Source organism: Jaculus jaculus, chromosome 1 (assembly GCF_020740685.1).
Source record: "Jaculus jaculus isolate mJacJac1 chromosome 1, mJacJac1.mat.Y.cur, whole genome shotgun sequence".
In the NCBI taxonomy this organism is placed as follows: Eukaryota; Metazoa; Chordata; class Mammalia; order Rodentia; family Dipodidae; genus Jaculus; species Jaculus jaculus.
The window spans coordinates 224,725,598-224,751,993 of NC_059102.1; the positions used below are offsets into that span (position 1 = coordinate 224,725,598).

At 48.4% G+C, this 26,396-nt stretch overlaps 1 protein-coding gene across 5 annotated transcripts in view; it reads left to right on the plus strand.

Moving 5' to 3' along the window:
* Usp10 (ubiquitin specific peptidase 10) overlaps window positions 1–15,643 on the plus strand; it is an 88,921-nt gene extending 73,278 nt beyond the window's left edge. For all 5 annotated transcript variants that reach the window (XM_045135945.1, XM_045135952.1, XM_045135961.1 and 2 more), the window contains 8 exons: window positions 224–279; window positions 496–599; window positions 3,011–3,101; window positions 4,742–4,919; window positions 9,113–9,278; window positions 11,809–11,953; window positions 14,283–14,348; window positions 14,631–15,643. In XM_045135945.1, coding sequence (XP_044991880.1) covers window positions 224–279; window positions 496–599; window positions 3,011–3,101; window positions 4,742–4,919; window positions 9,113–9,278; window positions 11,809–11,953; window positions 14,283–14,348; window positions 14,631–14,818 — 994 coding nt within the window. In that variant the 3' untranslated portion in view covers window positions 14,819–15,643. The remainder of the gene's footprint in view (window positions 1–223; window positions 280–495; window positions 600–3,010; window positions 3,102–4,741; window positions 4,920–9,112; window positions 9,279–11,808; window positions 11,954–14,282; window positions 14,349–14,630) is intronic.
* Window positions 15,644–26,396: the final 10,753 nt, after the last annotated feature.

Consider the following 26,396-nt stretch of genomic DNA (forward strand, 5'->3'; position numbering starts at 1 on the left):
CAGGGTGTCCTTGAACCCATGGTGATCCACCTACCTCTGCCTCCCTAGTGCTGGAATTAAAGGCGTGCGCCACCATGCCTGGCAAACATTTTAGTGTTTGTCCACAAAACATCACTTAAGATACGCTAAAAGATTTAAGAATTCACCAGTTATTCTAACCGCTATTTAGCATCCAAGGCATGTCTTTTTAAACACTTCACCTGATTTTTCTTCCTGTGTTTAGTGTTCGGCTAATGAATGAGTTTACGAACATGCCAGTACCTCCCAAGCCCCGACAAGGTAAGTCACAGACATGGAGCCATTTCATATTGGTAGTGTGGGGCTAGATAGCTGTATTTGGTAAATTAGGTTTTGTTTGAAAGAAAATATCCTTTTAAATATAGGTGGTTGCCCTCTGCTTTGCTCAATGTCCAACCAATAGGGAGGCGGCTGACTTTGCATCCTACCCTCTAAGACCTCCTTTTTGTTATGAAAGTCTTTGTCTTTCTCTTGCAGTTCTTGGGGAGAAAATCGTGAGGGATATCCGCCCAGGAGCTGCCTTCGAGCCCACATACATTTACAGACTCCTGACGGTTATCAAGTCAAGCCTCTCTGAAAAGGTCTGGAATCCCTATGGTAGCCAGTAGCAAGTGTTGCTTTTGGGGGTAACGCATGCCTGTACTTCCAACACAAGAGATATTGCAAATTCAAGTCTGGGCTGCATAGCTGTTCACCTTCCACTGTACACTAAAGCAAAATCAAAACCATTCAAAGACCCCTGGGACAGTGTCTCAGGAAAATTCCAGATTCTACCCCAGAGCCGTGACAGGCCATAGCAGGCCCTTTGTTCTTTGGTAGCAGACAGACAGCATGTGATGAACAACATCTCCCAGGGACCCTCTGGGTACTCAGGGCCTGGGGGTTTTACTGGGAGCTAGTCACATACGTGCTCTGTGTTTAGCCACACAGGAGTCCAAACCTGTCAGAAGCAGGTTGCCAGCACAGGCCACATTGCTAGCTCAGGGAGTTTAGTCCATTGTGGTTCTTGCATCCCTAGATGCCAGTCAGGGTCCTGCCTGGCATGCGGGCCTTCCTGCAGGAACAACTGCGCTGCTGAGTGAATTTTTTGCTGCCCTGTGGGTGGTGCCCACTGCTTGTTTGTATTTTGATTGATTGATTGATTGATTGATTCATTCATTCATTCATTCATTCATTGAGGTAGGGTCTCACTCTAGGCCACGTTGACCTGGAATTCACACTGTAGTCCCAGGCTAGCCTCACACAATGATTCACTTACCTCTGCCTCCTGCGTGCTGGTATTAAAGGTGTGCGTTACCACAAGTGCCATGTTTGTGTATTTTTTTTTTTTTTTTTTTTTGAGGTAGGGTCTCACTCTAGCCCAGGCTGACCTGGAATTCACTATGTAGTCTCAGGGTGACCTCGAACTCAGGGCTATCTCCTTATCTTTGCGTCCCGAGTGCTGGGATTAAAGGTGCGTACTACCACACCGGGCTATGTTTATATTTTTTTAAAATATTTTTATTTGGACTGGAGAAGATGGGCTAGTAGTTAAGGTGCTTGGCTGCAAAGCCAAAGGACCCTGGCTCAATTCCCCGGGACCCCCATAAGCCAGATGCACAAGGTGGCACATGCATCTGGATTTCGTTTGTAGTGGCTGGAGGCCTTGGTATGCCCATTTTCTCTCACTCTACCTCTTTATCTCTCTCTCAAATAAATGAACTATATTTAAAAATAATTTTATTTACTTGCAAGCAAAGACAGAGAGTGAGAAAGTGAATGGGCATGCCAGGGCTTCTAGCTGCTTCAACTGAACTCCAGATGTGTGCATCGCTCTGTGTATCTTGACTTTTATGAGGGTACTGTAGAATCAAACTCCAATCTTTATGCTTTGCAGGCAAGTGCTTTAACTGCTGAGTCATCTCTCCAGCCACCTTTCCATAATATTTTATATTGTTTTATTTACATGTATGTGTGCATGCATGAGTGAGACCTCACCTTAAAAAAAGAGAGAGAGATTGAGAGAGAGAGAGAGAGCGCGCGCCAAACTCTAGCAAAGGGGAGCTGCAACACCCCTAAGCCTGCTCTCAATAACAGCCTCCTCCAGCAAGGCTCCGCCTCCCTAGTTGCTGCCAGCTGGGGAGCATTCAGAACACATGAGTTTATGGGGGATACTTGATTTCAACCACTACATGTGAGTACTAAGGAATTGAACTCAGGCCATCAGGTTTTGCAAGCAAGTGCCTTTAACTGCTGAGTCATTTCATTAGCCTACAGCAGTTTTTACAAGTAAGTGCATTTAACCACTGAGCCATTGCTCCAGCCCCCAAATGCAATTTTAAAATAACCTTTCATTTTGTTCTTTTTTGTTTCTATTTTTTGAGGTAGGGTCTTTAGGCCTGGCTGACCTAGAACTCACTCTGTATTCCTGGACTCACTCTCTATTCCCAGGCTTGCCTCAAACTCACAATGATCCTCCTAGCTCTGCCTCCTGAGTGCTGGGATTAAAGGTGTGTACCACCACCACACCTGGCTTCTTAAAAAAAATAATTTACTTATTTGTAAGTAGAGAGAGCAAGCGCAAGTGAGAGTATGCTCTGATGTGCCAGGGCCTCTTCCTATTACAGATCAACTCCAGGCACATTTTCCACTTTGCATCTGGCTTTACATGGGTACTGGGGAATTGAACCTGGCTTGTTAGGCTTGGCAGACAGTGCCTTAACCACTGAGCAATCTCCCCAGCCCTTTTGTTCTTTTTAAAAGAACTATAATGTGTATATATTGCAGAAAAATTTCAAAAGTGAAAGCCTACATCAGAAAATAATCCCAACTAGTTCTAGAATAAACATTTAATTGGTTCTTTCCTCTCTAGTCCCCTGGCCCTCAGCTGTCAAGAAATGCTCATGTCACTTCGGTGGGTGGGGGACAGTTCCATACAGTTTGAATATGCAGGTCCTGATAGGCCCTGGACACCGTCACTTAAAACTAATGTGGCACTGTCTGACCTTCCCAGGGCCGACAAGAAGATGCTGAGGAGTACCTGGGCTTCATTCTCAATGGACTTCATGAGGAAATGCTGAGCCTGAAGAAGCTCCTGTCCCCTGGTAATGAAGATACCTCCTAGTCTGTTTGCTACAGGAGTGGGAGAATACTTCCCGAAGGTTGCAGACTCACACATTGCATTGCCTTCCCCCTCCCCAAGCAATCAGTTGCCCATCAAACTCCACTCTTTACTCATTAAGATAACTGCTTTTCTTTAACTTTATTCAACATTGAGAAGGTTCTATGTAAGATAAGTTGGAATTGACCCAGGACCCCAACTGTTTTCATTAAACTTGTCTTAGTAAAAAGATTAAGGGCTGGAGAGATGGCGTAGCAGTTAGGCACTTGCATGGGAAGCCTGAGGACCCAGGTTCGATTACCCAGTACCCACATAAGCCTGATGCACAAGATGGTGCATGCATCCGGAGATTGTTTGCGATAGCTAGAGGCCCTGGTGCTCCCATTCTGTCTGTGTGTGTCTATCTCAAATAAGTAAATAATAATAAAAATTATTAACAAGAAAAAGAAAGGTCCTGCCCCCCCCCCAAAAAAAAAAACAAGAAAAGGAAACAAGATTAAGTATGCAGAAAAACTGAAGAGTGTGATGAACACCTGTTGAAGTGCAGGAGCCTGTAGTTGTTACCAAACTATTTCTTTTCTTTGTATACATGTGCCTGTGTGGACAGGCTGTGTACATTTTCCCGTCATCCTCAGTGCTAAATCTGTCCATGAGGGTGAGGTTTCTCCCCAATAGCCACACTCCAAATTGAAGGGAATCTCCTAATACATTGTATCTGTTGTCCAGAGTATCTTCATATCTCCCCAGTACTGCTTTTTTTTTTTTTTTAAATCTTTCTATTTATTTATTTTAGAGAGATGGAAACAGGCAGACAGAAAAAGAATGAGTATGGGCACTTCAGGGTCTCCAGCCACTGCATAGACTCCAGACACATGCATCACTTTGTACATCTGGCTTTTTACATAGGTACTGGGGAATTGAACCCTTCACAAGCAAGTGCTTCAAATTCGGAGCTCCAGCTCCCCCCCCCCCCCCCGCCCGCCTTTTTTTGTTTTTGAGGCAGAGTCACATTCTACCCCAGGCTGGTGTAGAACTCCTTTTTATTTTTTTCTCAATTTTTATTAACATTTTCCATGATTATAAAAAATATCCCATGGTAATCCCCCCCCCCCCCGCGCCACTTTCCCCTTTGAAATTCCATTTGGTCTAGAACTCTTGAGTCCCCTCCTGCCTCAGCCTTTCTGAGTGTGCCACCGTGCCTGGCTCCTCCAGCTGTGTCTTCTGTAGCAATTAGTGCAGACAAGGACTCAGTGGGGTGCAGGGACTCTCAGTACAGAACACACCCAGATTTTGTTCTTAAAACTAATGGCAGGGCTAGAAAGACGGCTCAGCTGTTCAGGCACTTGCTCGCAAAGCATCATGGCCCAGGTTCGATTTCCCAGTACCTGTGTAAAGCCAGATGTACAAGGTGGCACATGTATCTGGAGTTTGTTTGTGGGTAGCTAGAAGCCCTGTTGTACCCATTCTGTCTGTCTCTCTCTCTCTCTTTGCTTGCAAATAAACAAAAATATTTATAAAAATAAAAATGTCAAATAAGTTTTGATGGTTCTTGTAAAACCTTTGTTTTCTTTTTTTTTTACTTTGTTTGTAAAAGTAATAGCCTAAGCAGACCCTCTCTTTCAGAACTTACAATTTCCAACGGGCCCAGAAGCCACTTAGTCAATGACGAAGAGCAGGAGGAAGAAGGTGAAGGAAGTGAGGATGAGTGGGAGCAAGTGGGCCCCAGGAATAAGACCTCTGTCACGCGCCAGGCAGAATTTGTCCAGACTCCCATTACTGGTATTTTTGGTGGCCACATCAGGTTTGTGCTTTTCTGGAATAGTTAAATGCTTGGCTTTTTGGGGCTTTTTTATGGCTACGGGGAGGTGGGTGAGAACCAACTTATATCTTAGTCTTCTCTTCACTTGCCCCACCTAATGCCACCCCTGCAAGAAGCAGTGTTTCTAGCTCACTGCCGGGTAGTAAGGAAGCCAGCCAACTGATTTGTTTTGACAGGTGGAATCCACATACCTGATTGGAGGCCTTGCATTTGTTTCAAATGTATTTTTGAAATCTACAACACGATGTTATGAACTATTGATAGTGGAATGATTACCATAAACAAATGAGCATACCTACCATCATATGGTTACTTTTTTTCCTTTGGAATGTGTGTGTGATGTATGTGTGTATAAGTGTGTACATATGTGCGTGCATGTGTGGAGGCTAGAAGTGGGTGTCAGGTGCCTGCCTTTGTCACTTTCCATTCTTTTGAGACAGGGTCTCGCTGATTCAGCTAGACTGGCTGGCCTGTATGCCCTAGGGAACTGCCTGTCTCTGTCTCCACTCGCCGGGCTGACAGGCCCATGCCGCTGCTGGGGATGCAGCTCAGGTTCTCGTGTTGGAGAAGAGCACTCTACCAGCTGCGTCAGCCCCCGCCCCGCCCGCCTGTTTTGAGAAGAGGGTATAGAAGAACACTTAAAGTCCACTTTTTGGCTTTTTTGGCTTAGCAAAGGTCCAGAGTCCTGTGCCAGTGCCACCAGCCATGGCTACTCTGCTGTTCCTGTCCTCTCATCCACATCTCTACTTCCTTGTTCACCTTGCCCCTGGACTCTTCTTTCTACCTCTGTGTATTTGATTATTTTTATTTGTGTCACTGCCTCTGTGTTATGAGCATAAACTTTCGAATAAAGATGGAACAGTGCCCTCCAGGTCCACCTGTATTACGGTGAATAGCAGTACTGCCTTTCCCAAGGCTGAATCCTACTCCATGTGTGCGCAGCAGTTTCTTTATCCATTTGTTTGCATAGGGACACATGGGTTGTTTCCACATTGTGGTGAGAACTGAATGGATTAGAGGCATTGTGAGATACAGGACCTTGTCACGCTAGAAGGAGTTAGGGAAGTGCTGTCATGCAGGAGGACATGTCATCTGCTTCTGTACCAGCCCTTACCTGGCTTTCTGCTTGCTGATGTCACCCCCGAAGGGTCTTTACTTTAGAGTCTTCTGTAGGCATGGCTTCTCTAAAGGCCCTGCAGCGTAACGTCCAGGGGTGATGCTTTAGTCTACAGGGTCTGTCCCCTGTGCTGTGTACTCTTGCCTCCAGAGCCAACTCTAATCTCTATACCAGCAGATGGAGCTGCTTTCTGCAGGCTAGTAGTGAGCCTTCAGAGAACCAGCCTCTGGCAGAAGCTCCTGTCTCCTCCTGGAGCCCTGTTTGCAGGGCTGAGGAGCTAGACAGGCATTGGAGTGTCACAAGTAACCTTGTAGGTCCCTTTCTCCTCTGGTGTTCTAGAGTTTCTGTGTAAACACATGGTCAGGTGTGGTCTGGGGAATGCCCTGCCCTCACCACCACTGTGACTAGCCTAGGCAAATGTCATCACCTGGGTGACAGGAGATTCTTCTTGCCAGGTTGCAAGAAGCAGTGTGAATTATAAGGTGACTATGCCCTTAGCCCATCAATCCCAGCAGCCTGGGGCTGTGCCTTGGGGAGAGAGACGAGAGGCAGGTTTTTGTGTAGAGCCAGTGTCAGAGTGGCAGGGCCACAGGCAGCCACCATCCTCGGACATGTCAGCATGTCTAAAAACAACCATGGAAACACCAAACCACTCTGGAGAGTGGCTGGCTTGACTCAAGCGCCTGATAGGCCTGGCCTCTGCAGGGCCTTCTGAGTTGCTTGCTGGTGCGTTCTTTGGAAAAGCAGTGAATATCCAGAAGGATTGATTGATACTAGGTTTGGGTTTTTTGTTTTGTGAAGTATGGTCTCACTTTAGCCCAGGCTGACCTGGAATTCACTATGTAGTTTTGTTCTAGCCTTGAACTCACAGGGATCCTCCTTCAGCCTCCTGAGTACATGGGATTAAAGGCATGCATCACCACTCCCAACTTTATTATTATTGTTATTTTGAGGAAGGGTCTCATTCTAGCCCAGGGCGATCTGAACTCTGGTGATCCAACCTCAGCCTCTCAAGTGCTGAACCTAAAGGTGTGAGCCACCACATACTGCTTATTTATTTTTGAGATAGGGTCTCATGTAGCCCAGGCTGGCCTCAAACTCACTATATAGCCATAGCCTTGAGCTTCTGATCTCCCTGCCTACACCTGAGTGCTGAGCTGACAGGCAGGCTTTACCACTTTGTTTATGTGGTACCAGGGATTGAACCCAGGTTATCTTGCATGGTAGGCAAGCACTGTACCAACTGAGATGTCTCCAGCTCAAGTTAAGGAATTGCTTTTGGTGTTTTTGAGACAGGGTCTTTGTAGCTTAGACCGGCCTTGAACTCTTGGCAATCCTCCTGCCTCAGCCTGCTGAGTGCTGGGATTCTAGATGTGCGCCATCCTGCCCGGCTGATAGGGAACTGTGTCTCGGCCATCATGAAGCAGAATTCTCTGTTCACACAAGTGAGAGACTGTTCTACAGCCCAACACCTTCCCACTTGTGATAAGCCCCAGACCCTGAGTCAAGAATACCACCTTTTTTCCCCCTTTCTTTTTGAGGTAGGGTCTCACTCTAGGCCACACTGACCTGGAATTCACTATGTAGTCTCAGGCTGGCCTCAAACTCCTGCCAATCCTCCTACCTCTGCCACCACACTGGCTTTGTTAGTTTTGTTGTTGTTGTTTTTTTTTTTTTTTTCAAGTAATTTATTTGAGTGAGAGAGAGGCAGATAGAGAGAAAGAATGGGCATGCCAGGGCCTCTAGCCACTGCAAATGAACTGCAGATGCATGTATCCCCTTGTGCATCTGTCTTATGTGGGTCCTGGGGAATCAAACCAGAGCCCTTAGGCTTCACAGGCAAACGCCTTAACCGCTAAGCCATTTCCCTAGCCTTTTACTAGTCTTTTTTTGAGGCAAGATCTCATTCTAGCCCAGGTTGACCTGAACTCTGGTGATCCCACCTCAGCCTCCCAAGTGCTTGGGATTAAATACATATGCCACCATGTCTGGCTTAAGGACAGCACCACATCTTGATACCATTACTGTAAGTTTCCATGGTTCATGGTGTCATTGCCTTCACATTCAGAAGAGTGTGGTGCGTTAGAATTAGACCCTAGATAGGGGAACCTTCAGCCAGCTCTCCAGGGCATCTGTGCTGTGTAGCCTGAGTGCCTGTCCCCACCCGGTTCACTCCACTCATAAGCTGGGCCACTTAGCCTATAGAAAGAGAATCCCTATTGAACACTGGGAATTTTTCCTCACCGAACTTAGTGGGAGGTGGACCAACTCAACAGTTTTCACTCCGAGAACTTAGTAAAAGAAAAAGGAAAAAGCAGCCGGGAAAACAAGGTTGAACTGGCACCCTTATTGGGAGGGTGGTAGTCTGACTTGTGGAATGCTCACATGGTTTTTGTTACCCACATCCTCTTCTCCTGTTTGGACATCATTTTCTTTTTTCTTTTTTAAAGAACATTGGTACTTTTTATTTATTTTTTGTCTATTTATTCGAGAGGGAGAGAAACAAAGAGAATGGGTGTACCAGGGCTTCCAGCCACTGCAAATGAACTCCAGACACAGACGCCACCTGTGCATATGGCTTACGTGGGTCTGGGGAATCAAACATGGGTCCTTTGGCTTTGGAGGCAAGTGCCTTAACTGCTAAGCCATCTCTCCAGCCCTGGACGTTATTTTCTAGAGGGAAAGCAGCATTAAAGATACTGTTTGCCTGGGCTCTCCTCTTTCATTAGAGCCAATACTTGGAAAAAATGAAACATCAGCAGTTTAGCCATCAGCAAAGAGGTGGCATTGTTAACTGGCTTACTAACTGAATGGTGTGACAGCCTGGAGGGGAAAGACCCAGAAGGGGAAGTATCTGAGGCAGGAACATTTGGCAGCTGGTGGACTTAGCTGCAGTGCTTAGAAAGTGGACTCAGCTCCTGCTCACTGTGGTCTTCTGAGAGTGGTGCTGAAAGATCTTATTCTGAGGGTCTGTCCCTCTTCTCTGGGTGGTTGATCTTAAGGGAAGGTGACAGGGAGTAGTATCTCAAATGTGTCTGTTCTTGCTTTCAATTCTTAGGTCCGTGGTGTACCAGCAGAGCTCAAAAGAGTCTGCCACATTACAGCCATTCTTCACACTGCAGTTGGACATCCAGTCTGACAAGATCCGTACAGTTCAGGATGCACTGGAAAGTTTGGTGGCAAGAGAATCTGTCCAAGGTTACACCACCAAAACCAAACAAGAGGTTTGTTCCCGGCCAATCTAGGCATTTAGACAGAGGTGCTGTGGGTGGGTGGAAAGAACAGATTACGGACAAGGGGAGCTGATTTGAATTCTGCCTCTCCAGTTGCTTAACTCTGGTCTGAAAGTGGCCATGGTTTCAGGCTGGAGTGATTGAAACAGATTGAAACTACTGTTGTGCTCTTGGAAGCTGGGGAAGTGATGTCCTGTGGTCGTTGAGCTGCAGCTGCGTCTCACTTTCTGGCAGTCTAGTCCTGGCTTCCCCGAGCAGCTGCCTCCAGTGGCTTGTTTGTGTTCTGGAAGGCAGTGTAGCTTCCGTTGATTAGTGAGGATATTCCTGACACGTGTGTTTAGCATTTGATTGTAGCTCATCAAGGTCGTTGACAGATAAGAGAGCCATTGTTTGGATGCCTGTGGCTCTTGTGCATCTGAGAGCATCAGAGCTGCGCCTCCACCCTCAGCATTCAGAAGTAGCAGGTGGGAGCTCGGGAGTTGAGAGGCCTGGTTTGGCTTTCTGGCGGGCCTGGTCTCTGTGCTGCGGAGGACACCTCCTCAGTTTCATTCTTGTATTGTGGCAGTGAAGCCAGCAGTGCTTTGGCAAGATGAGCGCTGATGGTTAGGGATGGCATTTTTCTAAAGAGTCTTGGGGTCCTGTGCAGCTGCATCATAGCTGTGAGGGCAGTCAGAGGTCCCAGTGCAGAGTCTCCATAGTGTAAGGCCAGGCAGATGTTGACTTGTGCCTTTTCTGCAGCTCATGTGCTGAGAAGAGCAAAGGGGACCCTGGGAACCTTGGCTGCCCTGGGCTTCCTGCTTTGGACTGCCCAGGCCAGACTCGCAGATCTGCAGAAAACAGGCCAGTCCTCCACCTATTGTCAGACTGTCTCTGATGGGTGGTGCTAATTCAAAGAAAAGTACCTAGGCCAGAGATGGAAGCTTGGCTGTGGGCAGGAGTGGCAGAGGAGCCAACCACAGGTGGGGCAGCAGAGTGGTATGTTGGGAGGCTGATTGGGTGAGTGTGTGTCTGGCCGTGGTCTATTCTGTCAGCTTGGCCCAGTCTGCTGCAGCTGAAACTCTGCACAGATACACCAGTGTCCTGGTTGCTGATGTGAGCCAGTCATGTCTGTTTTATTTATTTGCACGTATAGGGGTAGAAGAGGGAAAAGAGAGGAGAGAATGGTGGAGGAAAATGAGTAAGCACGCCAAGGCCTTTTGCTGCTGCAAAGAACTCCAGATGCCACTTTGTGCATTGGCATACATGGGCACCCATATATGGGTACTGGGGAATTTAATCCAGGCTGGTAGGTTTTGTAAGCAAGTGTCTTTAACTGCTAAGCCATCACCCCAGCCAGAAGATACATTTTATGAGATAGAAAAAAGACAATCTAAACATGGCCTGGGAAGAACTAGAGAGTTGGCATGGGTAAATATGATAGGTGCACACTGGCATATATGGAAATGGCCCACTAAGTTGCAATTGGAATATAACAATGATTTTAGAAGGCACCCGTGTTACTTCAAGTCACCATTCCTTGGACCATGGAAAGTACTTCTGGAGCAGGTGAGCTGACATGTTACATGTCTGATGAGTAGAACAGATTACTGAGGATGTGAAGGAAGACTGGCATCAGCTTGACATTGAGAGCTGTGAAAACAGGCTAACATGTCATCTAAGCCTTTCTAAGTTAGCCTTGTAGTTTTTAAAAAGTGTTTGGATTTACTTGCATGTCTGTGTGTGCATGTGCGTATGTGGGCACATGCTTGTGCCACATTTTTTCCCCCCAAGGTAGGGTCTCACTCTAGCCCAGGCCGACCTGGAATTCAGTGTAGTCTCAGGGTAGCCTTGAACTCGGCAATCTCCTACTTGGCCTCCTGAGTGCTGGGATTAAAGGCATGCGCCACCACACCCAGTCTTACTTTTTAAAAATACTTTTTAAATGTTTTTTTTTAAATTATTTTATAATTAATTAATTTGAAAGCAGACAGACAGACAGACACAGAAAGACAGAGAGATAATGGGAACACCAGGACCTCTGGCCACTGCAGATGAGCTCTAGATGCATACACCACTTTGTGCATCTAGCTTTACTTGGGTACTGGGGAATCAAACCTGGGTCCTTGGGCTTCACAGGCAAGTGCCTTAACTGCTGAGTCATCTCTCCAGCCCTTGTGCCATGTTTTGTGTTTGACTTTACTTGGGTGCTGGGAAATCTAATCTGGGTTGGTAGGCTTTGAAAGCCACCTCCTTTAGCCACCGTGCCAACTCCCCAGCCAAGCACATTTTTATGCTGATTTATCCATGATGCCACAGCCAAACTCTTTACTTGGAGGTGAACTTCAAGAGCACAAGGAGTCTTTTGCAGCTGTGTCTGCAGGGTTGTGTGCATTTTCCCAAGACCCCATCAACCACTTTAGCACAGGATGGGCAGAGCCCTACACACGTCTCTGGTGCACAGCCTTCGCAGAAATGTTGACTGAGTGGAGAGGCACCCACTGCTGTGGTCAGATTGGTGAGCCCTGGTGTGTTTCTGTCCCAGGTGGAGATCAGCCGGAGAGTGACCCTGGAAAAGCTCCCTCCCGTCCTTGTGCTGCACCTGAAGCGCTTTGTCTATGAGAAGACAGGCGGCTGTCAGAAGCTGGTCAAGAACATTGACTACCCCGTGGACTTGGAGATCAGCAGAGGTAACCCTGAGGCTGCTGCTGGCCACGAGCTTGACACTGTTGTCTGTCCCCATGAGGTCAAGGTCAAAGAAGTTCTTCCTTGGCTGCTTTTGCATTGATGGGTTTTTATTTCAAAATTCTCATTGAGTGCCTTTTTAGAAACAGTGACAAGAGGGAATCAGCCCTATGGTTTGATTAGATGGGAAAGAGAGCTTTGACCCATCCAGAAGAGATCACACATGTCTGTAAGTAAGCGCTTTACCTACGAGCAGGTGGAGCAGGCAATCTCACTATTCCTTAAACCACATACTAGCAGCTGTGCCAGCCAGGCTGATGGCACTAGAATGCTCTCTACCTGAAAATACAGTGACACTCACATTCCGTTTGTGGTTCTGTACTGGCCTCGAGTCTCCCTAGCTAACGGCTCAACAGTGCTGGCACATTGTGGAAAGTTTTTTTTTTTTGGGGGGGGTCAGGGGTTGAGGTAGGGCCTTGCTCTAGCCCAGGCTGACTTGGAATTCACTATATAGTCTTAGATTGGCCTAGAACTCACAATGATCCTTCTGTATTTGCCTCCCAAGTGCTGGGATTTAAAGACATGCACCACCATTCTGGCTCTTCTTTTTTTTTTGAGGGAGGGTCTCACTCCAGGCTTACCTGGAACTCAGTCCCTGTAGCCCCAGGCTGGCTGAACTCACAGTGATCCTCCTACCTCAGCTTCCCCAAGTTCTGGGATTAAAGGCATGTGCCACCTCACCCAGCCAGTTTTATTTATTTATTTTACCTTAAAAATTTTGTATTATTTGTGAGTAGGGAGAGGGAATGAGAATGGGCGTAGCGGGGCCTCTGCTACTGCAAATGCACCCCGATGGATGTGCTGTGCTGCTGTGTGAGTCTGACTTTACATGGCACTGGGGAATTCGTACCTTCAGCCACGGAGCCATCTCCCCAGCCCTGGAAGTAGTTTTAAAGAGCCCCCAATTATGATGCCTCATTGAAGACGGCTTGAAGACAAACTTCTTGAAAGTGTCATTTGTGACACATGTAATGGACAGTGTTGAAGTGACTCTCCGAATAGCATTGCTGTCTTCATGTCTGAGGCTTGCTTGCCAGGGGGTCAGCCTGAGTGGAGTGCTCCCTCCTTCCCACACTGTGCACCTGTGTGTGTCTTCCAGCCCGGGTGTTCATGTGCAGTTGGCCCCCTCTGTTCAGCTCCAGCGTGGCTCCAGCCTGCTCCCCAGAGCCTCACCAGCAGACAGCCCCGCCCCGCCCTGCCTCACCCCAGGGCCAGTGCTTGCCCTTCTGACTCTCACACTCAGCTGCTGTGCTGTTCCTTAGCAGTGGGGTTAATTCCATTTCAGAAGCAGCAGGAAGGGAGGTGCTGGCAAGACTGCCTCCTTCCCATCCTCCTGTCTCCCCTTCAAGATGAGCTCTGTCCATGTTACTGCCCGGGCTGGCTTTGGAGCTTCTGGGCTGTCAAGCAGCTGGTACTACAGTCACATGCTACTACCCTTGGGATGGTGTGCTGTACTTTGACATGACGTTTCCTACTTGTTACATGTATTTTTCTTTGTAGAAAAGCAATGTCTACTAGTTATTTTTGAGTAACTATGACCAAAATACCAGAGAGAGCAGCTTAGAGGAGGGAGGATTTATCTGGGCTCTTGGTTTCAGGGAGCTCCGTCCACTGTTGCTTAGTCCAGGGCACTAAAGCAGACCGCCGTGATGGTGGGAACCTGTGGTGGAGGAGGGGCTTCGCTTCATAGTGGACAGGAAGCTGAAAGGATATAGGAAAGGGGGTGGCAAGATAACTGCTTCCAAGAATGTGTCCCCAACTGACCTTTCTCCTGTCTTTTCCACCTCCTGGTAATGCCATCCCATTGTGACTCCATCAGAGACTGTCCTTTCACTAGGTCAGAGGTCAGGATCTAGTTGCCTCTGGAACAGCCATCCCAGACGCCCCAGAGCTCTGCTTTGCCACAAGGCAATCCTGTCATGGTGCTCATTCAAATTAGACACAGCCATGACCTGAAGGGGGGGGGGGGGGCAGATCTAAGGACCTTGTGTGTCCTGAGAAGACCGAGCCTCTTGGGCCGACTCCTGGGTGTCAACTGCAGCAGCTGTGGTCTGACTGGTCTTGAGGTTGTCAGGGTAGAAGCTGCTCTTTTTTTGTAGGTTTCCAGGGTTTGTGCATGAGCGTCACAGCCTGCTGGCTGCACAGCTGGTTGTGCTCAGGGCCCCACTGAGGGGAGGGGTGCTGCTGTCCCCGCCCTCCGGTGACTTAGAGGGTGTTACCCGCCAAGGCTTCTGCGCAGAGCCTTTCTCTAAGTGTTGCTGTTTTGTTTTTCAGAGCTGCTGTCTCCGGGGGTTAAAAATAAGAATTTTAAATGCCACAGAACCTATAGGCTGTTTGCAGGTGAGTACGGCGTTTCTTACTTCCTCATTAGAGCTGTGATGCTTGAGCATGTGCTGTGCCCAGCCCTGGTTCTGCTGCAGTACTGCCTCCGCAGACAGCCCTGGGAGCTGGGGGCAGCCAAGACATCTTTACTTGCTGCACACCACTGCCTGGAGCCTGGGCTGGGCCTGGCCTGAAGAGGCCTCTCACAGTTCACGAGGCTGCCAGTTGGCTAAGGATCGGGTGTGCCTTGTGGCTGTGGGACTTTGCTCACACGGCCTCCTGCTGGCTGCTCTCTTCCAGTGGTCTACCATCACGGCAGCAGCGCGACAGGCGGCCATTACACGACGGATGTCTTCCAGATAGGGCTGAACGGCTGGCTGCGCATCGACGACCAGACAGTCAAGGTGATTAACCAGTACCAGGTGGTGAAGCCAACCGCCGAGCGCACAGCCTACCTCCTGTATTACCGCCGCGTGGACCTGCTGTAGCCGTGCGAGTGTGCCTGACGCTGCTTCCTCGAACTCCGACTCTCACTAACTTCCCGCCTCTCGTGCTCTTTAGAGAGACTCTCCCTTTGCAAACATGGGCTTGAGTGGAAAGGAGATGCCTTGGGGCTTGTGCACTGCATAGTTCATGTTGGCTTCTAACTTCCAAATCAAAATCATTTGGTTGAAACAGACTGTCGCTTGATTTCAGAAAATACACAAAAACCCATACTTGTGAAATAATGCTGATTCCTGAGCTAAGGGAGCTCGCATCTGACCCCCAGTCTGATGGCTAAGTAGAATAAATCCTGCACCAGCAACTCTTGTAAATTTGTGAAAATGAATTTTATCTTTCCTTAAAAAAATAAATTTTTTAATCCATCACACTTTCCTCCCCACCCTTTAGTTTTTGATAAATGATAAAAAAAAAATGAGCCAGTTATCAGAGATGGAATAGTTCTTACTTTAAAAGAAAAATAAATACAAAAAAATATGTTGCTGGTTCCTAATAGGAAAAATGCAATTTAATAATTGTGCGATGACAAATTGCTTAAGTACACACTGCAGATGACAGATTTGGAGTTGATGTTAGTCTGTGTAGGTGGGTGATTGTGACTTCATTGCCATTCAAGCTTCTGTGTACACATAAAGAAAAATGGACAAAAATACTGAAGATTGACATTTCCTGACGTCTGCTGTTTAATTCTGCTGTCTGCTCCTCTCTGCCACGAGCCTCTTGTACACAGCTCATGATGCCTAGGAGCGCGAGGTTGTCACCCATCAATAAAGATCACACAGTTGGTTTAAAGCTGTGTGTGCTTATTGGAATCTGAATGTGCTTTTTGGAGAAGACTAAGGATTTCCAGCTGGGGGGTTGTCACTGAACTGGGACTCCAGCTGCAGCTGTCTTAATAGTTCTGAAGTTGCAAACCATATTTTAGGGTCAATAGGAAGAGGAGAAGGGTGCTTTCACCCCCTTTCTTCTCATTTTACAGTTTTCAGAACCACTTATTAGTGAGGCTTAAAGATGAGTCTTTTTGAGGGCTACTGAGGCAACATTGCAGCATCTCCAGTGCCACTCCCAGCTACCTGGACAGAGGTGGGACAAGTCATGTATGAGAGAAAGGCCACCAACATTGGGGTGTCTCTCACTTGTGCCCCAGCTTCTGGGCCTGTGTAGGCAATTTCCAGTGCCGTCTGTACAGGACCGTACTGAGCAGGGGTCTTGATGTGGCAGGAGCCTTTTTCTCCCATGCTTCCTCCTTCCATCTGCTGCTCCTAGTCACTCCCGGTGCAGAAAGCTACTGTGTGGAATTACAGTCGTAACCTCCATTTAGCCACTCACCGCCTGTAGCCCTGCTCTGCTGCGCTTGGGTGCATTCCAGGCACATCATAGCTCCTTGCTATATGGTATAAATCAATCCTATGGTTCACACAGAGTCTGGAAGCCAAGTTAACTTTGGGGGAAGCAACCCACACCCGCAGTGGCACAGCCAAGAATGAAACCAGCCCATTCTGGAAGTCTCAGCTAGCACTCCTCTGGATAGTGCCACTCGTGATCATGCTCCAGTCTGGCCTGAGTGCACCCCAGTTTTCTCACTAGGGATTGTTTACTCAGCAGTGTGGCCTTGAGTGTCTGTGGGGTTCAGACGGGGTGCCCTCTGGGGACCAAAGCCCTTTGATGTGGGAACGCTTTTCACAGGAAGGCCAGAGCAGAAGGCCAGCAAAGATGCCATGGTCAGGTGCCGTAGCCTGCTGCAGGTCTTAGTGGACATGCTATGTGTTTAGAGGAGACAATTTCTGCATGGTCTTTAAATTGTTACTGTTGGGAGAGGTTGGGATCTGGAGTGACTTCATCTTAGGTCTTTGAAGAGTAGTGAGAGATGACTTAAGTCTAGTGGGACTTTGGGGCATCTTGATAAGCTTGTGACGTGTAACAATACTGTACTTCCATGGCTGCTGTCCTGCGTGTAGTATGCCTGGATCTATAGTTCAGCCAGCATATGATCCTTTGGGGGCATTCATGTGGCCATGCTGTTTGTCAGAAACATGAAACATAGAAGAGCAGTTGATGTGGCTGCTATAATAACATGCCAGAGACTGGGCAGAAATCCAAGATCAAGGGCTCCCTTGTATGGTGAAGATCCATGGCTGGTGGACACCTCCCTGTGGTCCAGGTCAAGAGAGCCCTGCTTTTCTCTTACAAGGACATGAGTCTCCCCTTGAAGCCTCTGCTCCCTTGCCTTCATCTAACCCTAACCACTTTCAGGTGGCCCCACTTCTAATACCTTCCCACTGGGCTGGGGGAAAGTCTAGTCAGTATGGTGGTCCCCGCTCAAGTCAATGCTGGAGACATTTCGTAGAAATAAAGCTGCTCGGTTTTGTACTGGCCACACAGGGTAAGTACATAGCCGGCCACACGTGGGAGCACGGAGGGTGAGGTGTGCTAGCTCAAAAGACTACCAGCACATGGCCCCATGCAGGTGTTGGTCTGTGGATAAGAGAACTAGGTGGTTCTAGCAAATAGAACGTTTCCTAGGTCACAAGTGAATTGTGGGCCTTCCATGTTGTCTGCCGAGACTTCACCACAGCACTTTGCATATTGCTAGCCGTCTAGCACTGCTTCTCTGGCTTCAGATTGCTTACACCCAGAAGTCTGCCACAGACCTTGGTGTAGGAGCATTCAGTGACTATCCTTCATGAGCACTCAATATGCCTTTTTTATTAAAAAATTATATATATACACACCCCCCCCCACACACACACAATTTGCAAGCAAAGAGAGAAGAGAAACAGAATTGGGCAAGCCAGGGCCTCTAGCCACTGCAAATGAACTCCAGGTGCATGCATCACCTTTGTGTATCTGACTTTACATGGGTACTAGGGAATCGAATCCAGGTCATTAGGCTTTGCAGCAAGTGCCTTAACTACTGAGCCATTTCTCCAGCCCTCAGTGTTGCCTTTGTGGGTGGCTGTCCATCAGAGCCATGCTGACGTGGGGTAGGCATCTCCTGGAATGGGACAATGAGCTTACTCCTGGTTGGGAGCCAAGGAAAGATAGGCTCTGAGTTCAGGATGAAGAATGGGTGCAGTTTCTCAGTGATGAGGGTCTCGGCAGTCCTGCCTACCAGGGCGTTACTGGGACAGTCATGCCAGTGCAGTCTAATGTATGAGCGGTTGACAGAGGACTCGTTCGTAATATCATCCAGAGTGGCCTTTCTGATTATCACTGCTGGAGGCTGCTTGTACTGGCCCAGGCTGACTGCTGGGGAGCTCGGCGTGCTCACGGTTACCAGCACAACCAGACTCTGGTATGGAATCAGACAGATGTCAGTTAATTTGCTCAAGTCAGCATAAGTTGATAACTGCATGGTAGTGGCATGCTGACAACCTGAAGTGTTTAATCCTTCAGAACTACATACACCCTGGAGAGGCAGAAAACCTAGGATTTTGTGTTACTTTTCTGATTGAAGATGGTATGTTTTTGGTGTTCTCAATGAAACTCCCTCTACAATAGTTACCTGAGTATCAGCAACTGTAAAAGACATGAGATAACGGTGCATGTCTCTAGAGCCTGCTCTCCGCAGCCTGTGTTTTTTCCCCTTTAAAATCCAGCACAGCCAGTCACCAGGCACTCAGCCAGAGAACTTCCCAAGGACTTGTTCTGTTTTTAGTATTGTTTTCATCTTTTGGACAACATTCCCATCTGAAATCTGTTGGAGAAAAATGAAGTTGCTTCTTTTGTCACCTGGCTTTACCTGGCCAGTGCTCCTGTAGTGATGAGCAAGTGACAAGTGAGCAGTGTCACCTCCAACACCTTCCTCATCCTCCACCCCAAGATTATCGGCATGCTTTGATTAGCCAGTGTGGGGCTGAAACCGCTCCCAGGCTGCAGTTGATTTTGCTTGGAGACTTGCTGCTGTCCTTCCTGCGCAGAGGCCATTTGCTCAGCACCGGGTTGCTGAACCCCATCTTCTTTGAGGCTTTGTCTTGCAGCCCCAGCAGTAGGCTTTCAACTCACCAACCCTGCATTGAGGGGGAACCTCATAACCCTGGCTCAGTGGTGTAGACACTGGCCTTCAGGATTTCACACTGAGCAATAACATTTAAGGTAAGTACACTCACATGAAGGTGGCATCAGCCCCTCTTTAGCTCTCATTTCAGCGCGTGCTGGTCTTTCTGGTCATCGTGGTGGACAATGCACTTGTCTGTCAATTTGGTTTGGTGAAAGCACTAGGCTAGCTGCTTGTCATCGCCTGTGATGAGCCTGTGCTGGGTGACACATGGTGCATGTGAAGAAACCCAGCATGGAGCTCCATGGAGACGACTACCTCTGGACCTTTCTAGAGTAGACGGGAATTGGAAGCTTGATTTTTTTTTTTTTAAATGCATTCTTCTAGCTTCTTTTTTTTTTTTTAATTTTTTATTTATTTATTTGAGAGTGACAGACACAGAGAGAAAGACAGATAGAGGGAGAGAGAGAGAATGGGCGCGCCAGGGCTTCCAGCCTCTGCAAACGAACTCCAGACGCGTGCGCCCCCTTGTGCATCTGGCTAACGTGGGACCTGGGGAACCGAGCCTCGAACCGGGGTCCTTAGGCTTCACAGGCAAGCGCTTAACCGCTAAGCCATCTCTCCAGCCCTGATTTTTGTTTTTTAAACCTCGAAGCCTGTCTGGAGTGAGTTCTGGTTTGTGGTGTGGGTCCATGTGACGGGCTCCAGGGTTGAGTGGTAAACCTGACCTGGAGCTTCCTGCCTGCCCTTCAAAGAAAGCAACTCTCCAGTCACATATCCTCCTGGGTATTTTGATATTTTTCTTCTTAAAAAGTTGTTCCTCTACTTAAAAAAAAAAAAAAATCAAATAAAAATAGAACTAGTCAGATGTGGTGGCACACACCTTTTGTCCTAGCACTCAGGAGGCAGAGGTAGGAGGATCACCATGAGTTCAAGGCCACCCTGAGACTACATAGTGAATTCCAGGTCAGCCTTGGCTAGAGCAAGACCCTACCGAAAGCTGCCTGTATAACCTGCCATACAGATTTCCTTCCTAACCAGAGAGCCTCTTGCACTGTCCCTTCATTTCACCTGAAGGCACCTCACCACCCTGGCCTCTTCACCACTGGTCTGGCTGCTGTATAGGTTACTGTCTATTGCACCTGCTGGGGTTGGGGAGCTGGCTCAGCAGATAAGGGCACACACGAAGGCCAGAGAGGGCCTGATTCTCTTGATTTCACAGCTGGGGGTGACCAGTCCTGGTGGGGGGTGGGGGTTAAGTGCTGGGGCTGCTTGTCAGCCAGTGTGACTGAGAACACCAGCTTTAGGTTGATGAATGAGAGACTCCATCCCAAGTACACAAGTGAGTGAAATGTGGAAGGCTCCTGATGTTCTCTTGCCTCTGTGCCTGTGTGCTCATAGGGTGAGTGTGTCTGCACACACAGATGCGTGCACCACATACCACACACGTGCATGCAAAAAAACAAAATGCTAAAAGGGACTGGAGAAATGGCTTAGTGATTAAGGCACTTGCCTTCAAAGCCAAAGGATCTAGGTTCAATTCCCCAAGATCCACTTTAGCCAGATGCACAAGGGGGTACATGTGTCTGGAGTTCATTTACAGCAGCTGGAGGTCTTGGCTCACCCATTCTGTCTCTGTCTCTCAAATAAATAAAAATAAAATATTTTTTAAAATATGCTAAAAACAATCCTGCCTATGAACTGAATGATGATCATGTCATCACCATGTGCAGTTTGTGACAGTTTTCTCTGCCCAAAAAGGAGGGACCTCACCCTTCAGTGAAATGTCTGTGGTGGTGTTGGGCATGTGAGCGGTGCCACCAACCAATGGCACGGTCACAGGAAATTTTGGAAACGTAAAGTAGCTTGACAATGAGTAAGCATCATTTATTTATTTATTTGTTTTTGCAGGGGGGTGTTGAGGTAGTCTTGCTCTAGCGCAGGCTGACATAGAATTCACTATGTAGTCTCAGGATGGTCTTGAACTCACAGCAAGCCTCCTATGTTAGGATTAAAAGCATGCACCACCACACTTGGCTCTTTTAAATATTTATTTGAGAGACAGTGAGTGAGTAAGGGTGTACCAGGATCTCCTGCCACTGCAAATGAACTCCAGATGCATGCACCACTTTGAATCTGACTTTACATGGGTACTGGGGAGTCGAACCCAGGCCATCAGACTTTGCAGGCAAGTACTTTTTAACTACTGAGCCATTTCTCCACCCCCTTAAGCATCATTTTTTGTTGTTGGGTTTGTTTGTTTGTTTTTCAAGGTAGGGTCTCACTCTAGCCTAGGCTGACCTGGAATTCACTATGGAGTCTCAGGGTGGCCTAGAACTCACGGCAATCCCCTACCTCTGCCTCCCAAGTGCTGGGATTAAAGGCATGCACCACCACGCCCGGCTTTTGTTGTTTTGAAATAAGGTCTAACTGTAGCCCAGGATGACCTGGAACTTACTCTAGTCAAACTGGCCTCAAACTCAAAATAGTCCTACCTCTGCCTCCCAAGTGCTGGGATTAAAGGCATATGCCACCATGCCTGTCCTAAGTAAAATTTCTAAGAGGGCCACCTGTCTCCTGTGACTTCCGATGTTGTGGTCATCCAGGTACCTGCTGTCTGTTGGGAAGTCTGGTGCACAAGAAGAAACCAGGCAAGGCTACGTTGCACCAGGGACGGGAGGCACATGCAGGAGGCCTGATCCAAGGGCAAGGAAAGCAGATGGTGAGGATCTCAAGAAGGAAAATACAAAAATGCCAAGCAGGGAGAAAGTGAAGCCCTGGTGCGGTGGGGCCTCCTCCACATAGCTCACTGCTCTGCCAAAGGCAGCCCTACCACCAGGGTTCCCTGGGACAGCAGGCTGCTTGTCCCCAGTGAAGCCTGAAGTGGACTTACTTAATTCTCACCCTCTGACCACTCCTGGGCACACCAATCACCGTTTCACTTAATATTTGCCCGAGTTGCAGAGGTCATTGTGCTAAGAGAGTGCTTGCGTGTTAGACCTTCCTACTGGAAACTTGGAGGTGTCAGTCATTGCGGCCTGCAAGCTACCTGCTGGGTTCCACACTGGTGGCTGTTCTTCATCTTGGGTGTCAGCCCCCTCAGGGCGCTGAAAATTACACTGCACACGCTACCTAACTCCCCCCACCCACCCACACACCTTTTTGAAGCCAAACCTGGACCTTTCATTTTGTTTGAGTTTATCTGGGTAGTCTGAATTGATGTTAAATTCATAGTGTCCTGCCTTGGTCTTCAGAGTGCTGGGACTACAGGCGACCACCGCCATGCCTGGCTGTTGGTTTTATTAGTCCTAATGGTGACTGTTTGTAATATAAGTCAAGGAGAAAGTAGGATCTACTGGGAAACAATAAATACACCAACAGCTGACCCACCTTTCAGTCCAAAACCTGAGTTTGTTCTTCATGGAGAAGTTACCCTCCCCAAAAAAAACTTCAGGGTCTGGCCAGGGCTGCGTGTCACCCTTGAGCTGCACTGGGTGGAGCCATCACTCAGTGTGGCCTGGTGGCCCAGTGCGGGAAGACCCACATGGTGTCTGAGCACTGACCAGTTGTCAACACCCTTCAGGCAGACTGGGGTCGGCTGAGCAAGTGAGGGCCGAGCTCAGGACGGCCCCTCTCCTTGGAAAGGATGAGCCGTGGAAGGCCAGCTGCCAGGACGGTAACGTGAATGCTGGGAGATTGCGTCTGCCTGCTCACTGTGCGCAGCGGTTTGGAAAGGATTGTGAAAGAGACCCAAGTGGCTACCGTGAGTCTGCGTATTCATATGGTTCATGTTTGCCTTGGAACAGCAAAAGCCCAAGCCCTTCATTTCACTCGAGTAAATGTGATACTTTGACTCAGTGTTCTGCCCTACTTAACGGCGGTGGGGACGCCTGTGGAATGTGACGCTGAGAGCTGCTCTGCCAGAGCCTGGGCCCGGCTTTGCTAGCACACCCTGGTTCTCAGCCTGGGCACTGTTAGCACTAGGGGTCATCAGCAATCCCCACCTCCCACGATGCTCAGATGCTGCCAAGTGCCTCTGGACTCACTCACAGCTGGAGACATGCTTGGTGTCGAACTGCCAGCAGCATCCGCAGCCTGTGTCTTGTTTCTCTTTGTCGTCCCTCAGAAACTCATCGTGTGTCTGCTTGCTGCTGAGCGATGTCCTTGGCATGGACAGACCACGATGGAGCTATGCATTCCATGTAGAGGACAGGCTGTGTCTTCCAGCGACACTGTGCTGGAATCTCAGACGTGTCCTTGTGTGGGCACATGCCATTTCTCCTGTACACAATGCCCAGGAGTGGACCTGCAGGGTCTGGGGCAAGCACGTCCCATCCCGAGTCGATGTTGACGCACAATGTCCTGCATTCCCGCTTCCTCAGGGCCGCTGCAGGCCCCACGCGGACCTCTGACATGCTTCTTCCGTGGGCCGAGCCCCGCTGTCGGGGCCTTCAGCTCACAAACATGCACGTCCACGCTCACCACTTGCTAACAGTGCCTCTCGGTTGTGAACTGTGTGACACCCACCCTTCCCAGGACTCCAGTGCCCGGCTGAGCAGCTGTGCCCCTGCGATGATCCAAGGGGTGAGTGAGGCAGTGTGCTGGCCAGCCCTGGTTGTTGGTGACACTTCACCCACCTTGGAGTGTTTCCACTTCTTCCACCTCTGCCAGATAGATCAAGAAGAGGTTGGCACGTGTGGCAGGAATAGCCAGTGTTGGGATTCTGGTTCCAGGTGGGCCTCCTCTCTGGCTTGTCCCCCTTTACACCCCTCTCCATGTCCTGGGAGTTTTGCCAGGGGGGCTTGGGAGTGACAGACCACCATACTCCCACAACCATCATTTTAGCCTTGTGCTCACCACGTGGAGAGCTGCCTCCCAAAGCACAGGGGAGGAAAGACAACGTGTAAGGCCCAGCGTGGAGCCATGCCTAGGTGTCAGCTGCCTGGTGCTCTTCTGTCATTCTGCCAGCCTGTATATTTCAGGTAACCCACGATGGGCAGTTTGCAGTTTCTGTTGTGTTTTTGAAACAAGGTCTCATGCTGCCCAGACCGGCCTTGAACTCACTATGTAGTTGAGGGTGACTTTGGTTTCCTCCACCTCCGAGCGCTGAGCTTGTGGGCTGTGACACAAAGCGCAGGCGTTTTTCCCTTTTTCAGATCTGCAAAGCTCACCTCGTGTGTCTCCTTGCCCGGCATGGCTAGGCCTGTGGTTCGGTTGTGTCTACCATCGAGGCTTGTCTTATTGAGGAGCACGGCAGCCAAGTCCAAACCCTCTCACTACTCCACCACCAGGTTCTGCCTCCAGAGCAGCATGAGGCTTGGTCTTACACCCCAAGACACAAGGATCTAAATTCCACGTCGGCAGCACGTAGTGTGCAGGCTTCTTGGGCACTGATCGCCGTTCCACACTGGTGAGTTCAGCACAAACAGCCAAAATCCAAGGATTGGGTTCCCCCCTAAATACTTCTGGGTTTCTACTTTGGGGGAAAGTATGCCTGGGAAAACCGTCTTGGGGTTTCATCAAACACTTGGAAGTTAGTCTGAAACATTTTTCCCAGCCCTACGTGGTTCCACCCTGAGTCCTAATTGGTGTTTAATAACCATGGCTGGGGGCTTTGTTAGTCTGTTATTATGGCTGTGACTGAAGGGACATATGCCCTGGATTCAATGTGGGGACCCCTCATGGTCCATCAGACAGGCTAGCTTCACCACACTTTTTTCTTCAGAAATACTGGGACCATGTCTGAAGTCCACTGTGGCCACAATCAGGTCTTGAGCCAGTTTCAAGAGTACTTCATCAAACGTTATTTGAGCACACACCCTGCACCAAGTTTTGCTGGTATCTGCAGGGAAAACCAGAAATCACAAGGAGGTATGTAGTAGACAGCCTCAGGTCTCTGAGATGAACTTTTAAACCAGGCACACTTATGGAGGAAGGGATATTTATTAAAGCTTACAGATCCAGGGGAAGTTTCATAATGGCAGAAGAAGCTGGCCCAATTTTACAGGTCCAAGCAAAGAGAGAAAAACCCCAAGCAAAAAAAAAAAAAAAAAGCCACACCACAAATAAACACACTTTAGGAACTCCAGGCACTTTGTATATCTTTAGACTGGAATTGTAAATCCACCACCACACCTTAGAGCTGGACTCTTAAGATCTCCCCAGTGACACCTTCCCCAGCCAGGTAGCTGCAGATCCAAACTACAAACTAATAAAACATTGAATATATTGGGGGACAGCTATTCAAACTACCACAAGGTAGGGCAAAACATTCCTGAGTTTTTTTTTTAATTAATTTGCAGTGTATTAGGGATTAAACCCAAGGGCCTACTAAGCAAGCCCTCTATTACTGAGCTCCATCCTCAGCCCTTTCTGTGTTTTTTTTTTTTTTTTTCTCAAAAGAGAAAAAGGTTCTAATTTGTTAAGACTGGCCGTGAATTTGCAACCCCCCTAGCTCTCCTTCCAGATACCCCCAACAGCTGGAATGAGCCTACATCCCCAGGTCCTGCTTGACCAAGGCAACCTTGAGCTCATGGTCACTAGAAAAAAGCTAAACCCAGGGATGGACTGTGGGCCACATACAGGCTGGGCAAGGAGAGTTACCTCTATTCTTTTCAAGTCTTCTCTCTTCTAGGTCAGCCTGGGTTAGAGTGAGACACTACTTCAAAAAAACCCCAAAACTTAAAAAAAAATTTTAAAAAAATCTCTACATCAATTTGAGGAGAATTATTAACTGGGTTATAGTTGATTTTCCAATCCATAAGCATTTGTTGTCTCCATTTATATTATCTCTCTCCCTCTGCCCTCTCTCCTCCCTCTCTTCCTTTCTTCCATGCTGGTTGCTGGTGATCAAATCTAGGGCCTTGCACTCATGCTAAGCCTCTCCCTGCCTCTGAAATAAATCTCAACCCATCTTACACACACACATGCACACACACACGTGTGTGTGTGTCCTGTGTTGACTGGGACGAGTTCCCACCCAGGTGCATTAGTGCTGCTGGCTTCTGGAAGCCAGGCCTTTTCAGCTGTGGGTAGACAAGGGCCTGTAGCAGCCTGCATCGCTGTGCAAGGCCAAAGACCATGGGGATTTGGTAGCATCCTAGGTATGCATGAGGTAGGGATGAGGGTGCCAGGCGCTACTGCTTACTATCCTCCTCCTCTGGAGAGAGTGAAGGAGGTCCTCTGCCAGGGGTACTCTCGGTGGGGGGGTGTGCTCCTGCTGGAGAGGCCTCCACAGTCTCTGGTGCCCTACGTATGTGAGCTTTGCCAGGCTTGTCCCTGTCTCCCAAGGAGCTATCGTCAATGGGTCTTTTAGTTCCCTTGCATTTTGATAGCATAGAGAAATATAAGTGATTTGGGGATTGAGAGATCTTGCCAAGGTCATTATTTCTTTTCAAAATCATTTCTTGTTTTTTTGTTTGTTTGTTTGTTTTTGTCAAAGTAGGGTCTCACTCTAGCCTAGACTGACCTGGAATTCACTATGTAGTCTCAGGGTGGCCTTGAACTCACAGCAGTTCTATCTCTGCCTCCCAAGTACTGGATCAAGGATGTGGCGCCACCATACCTGG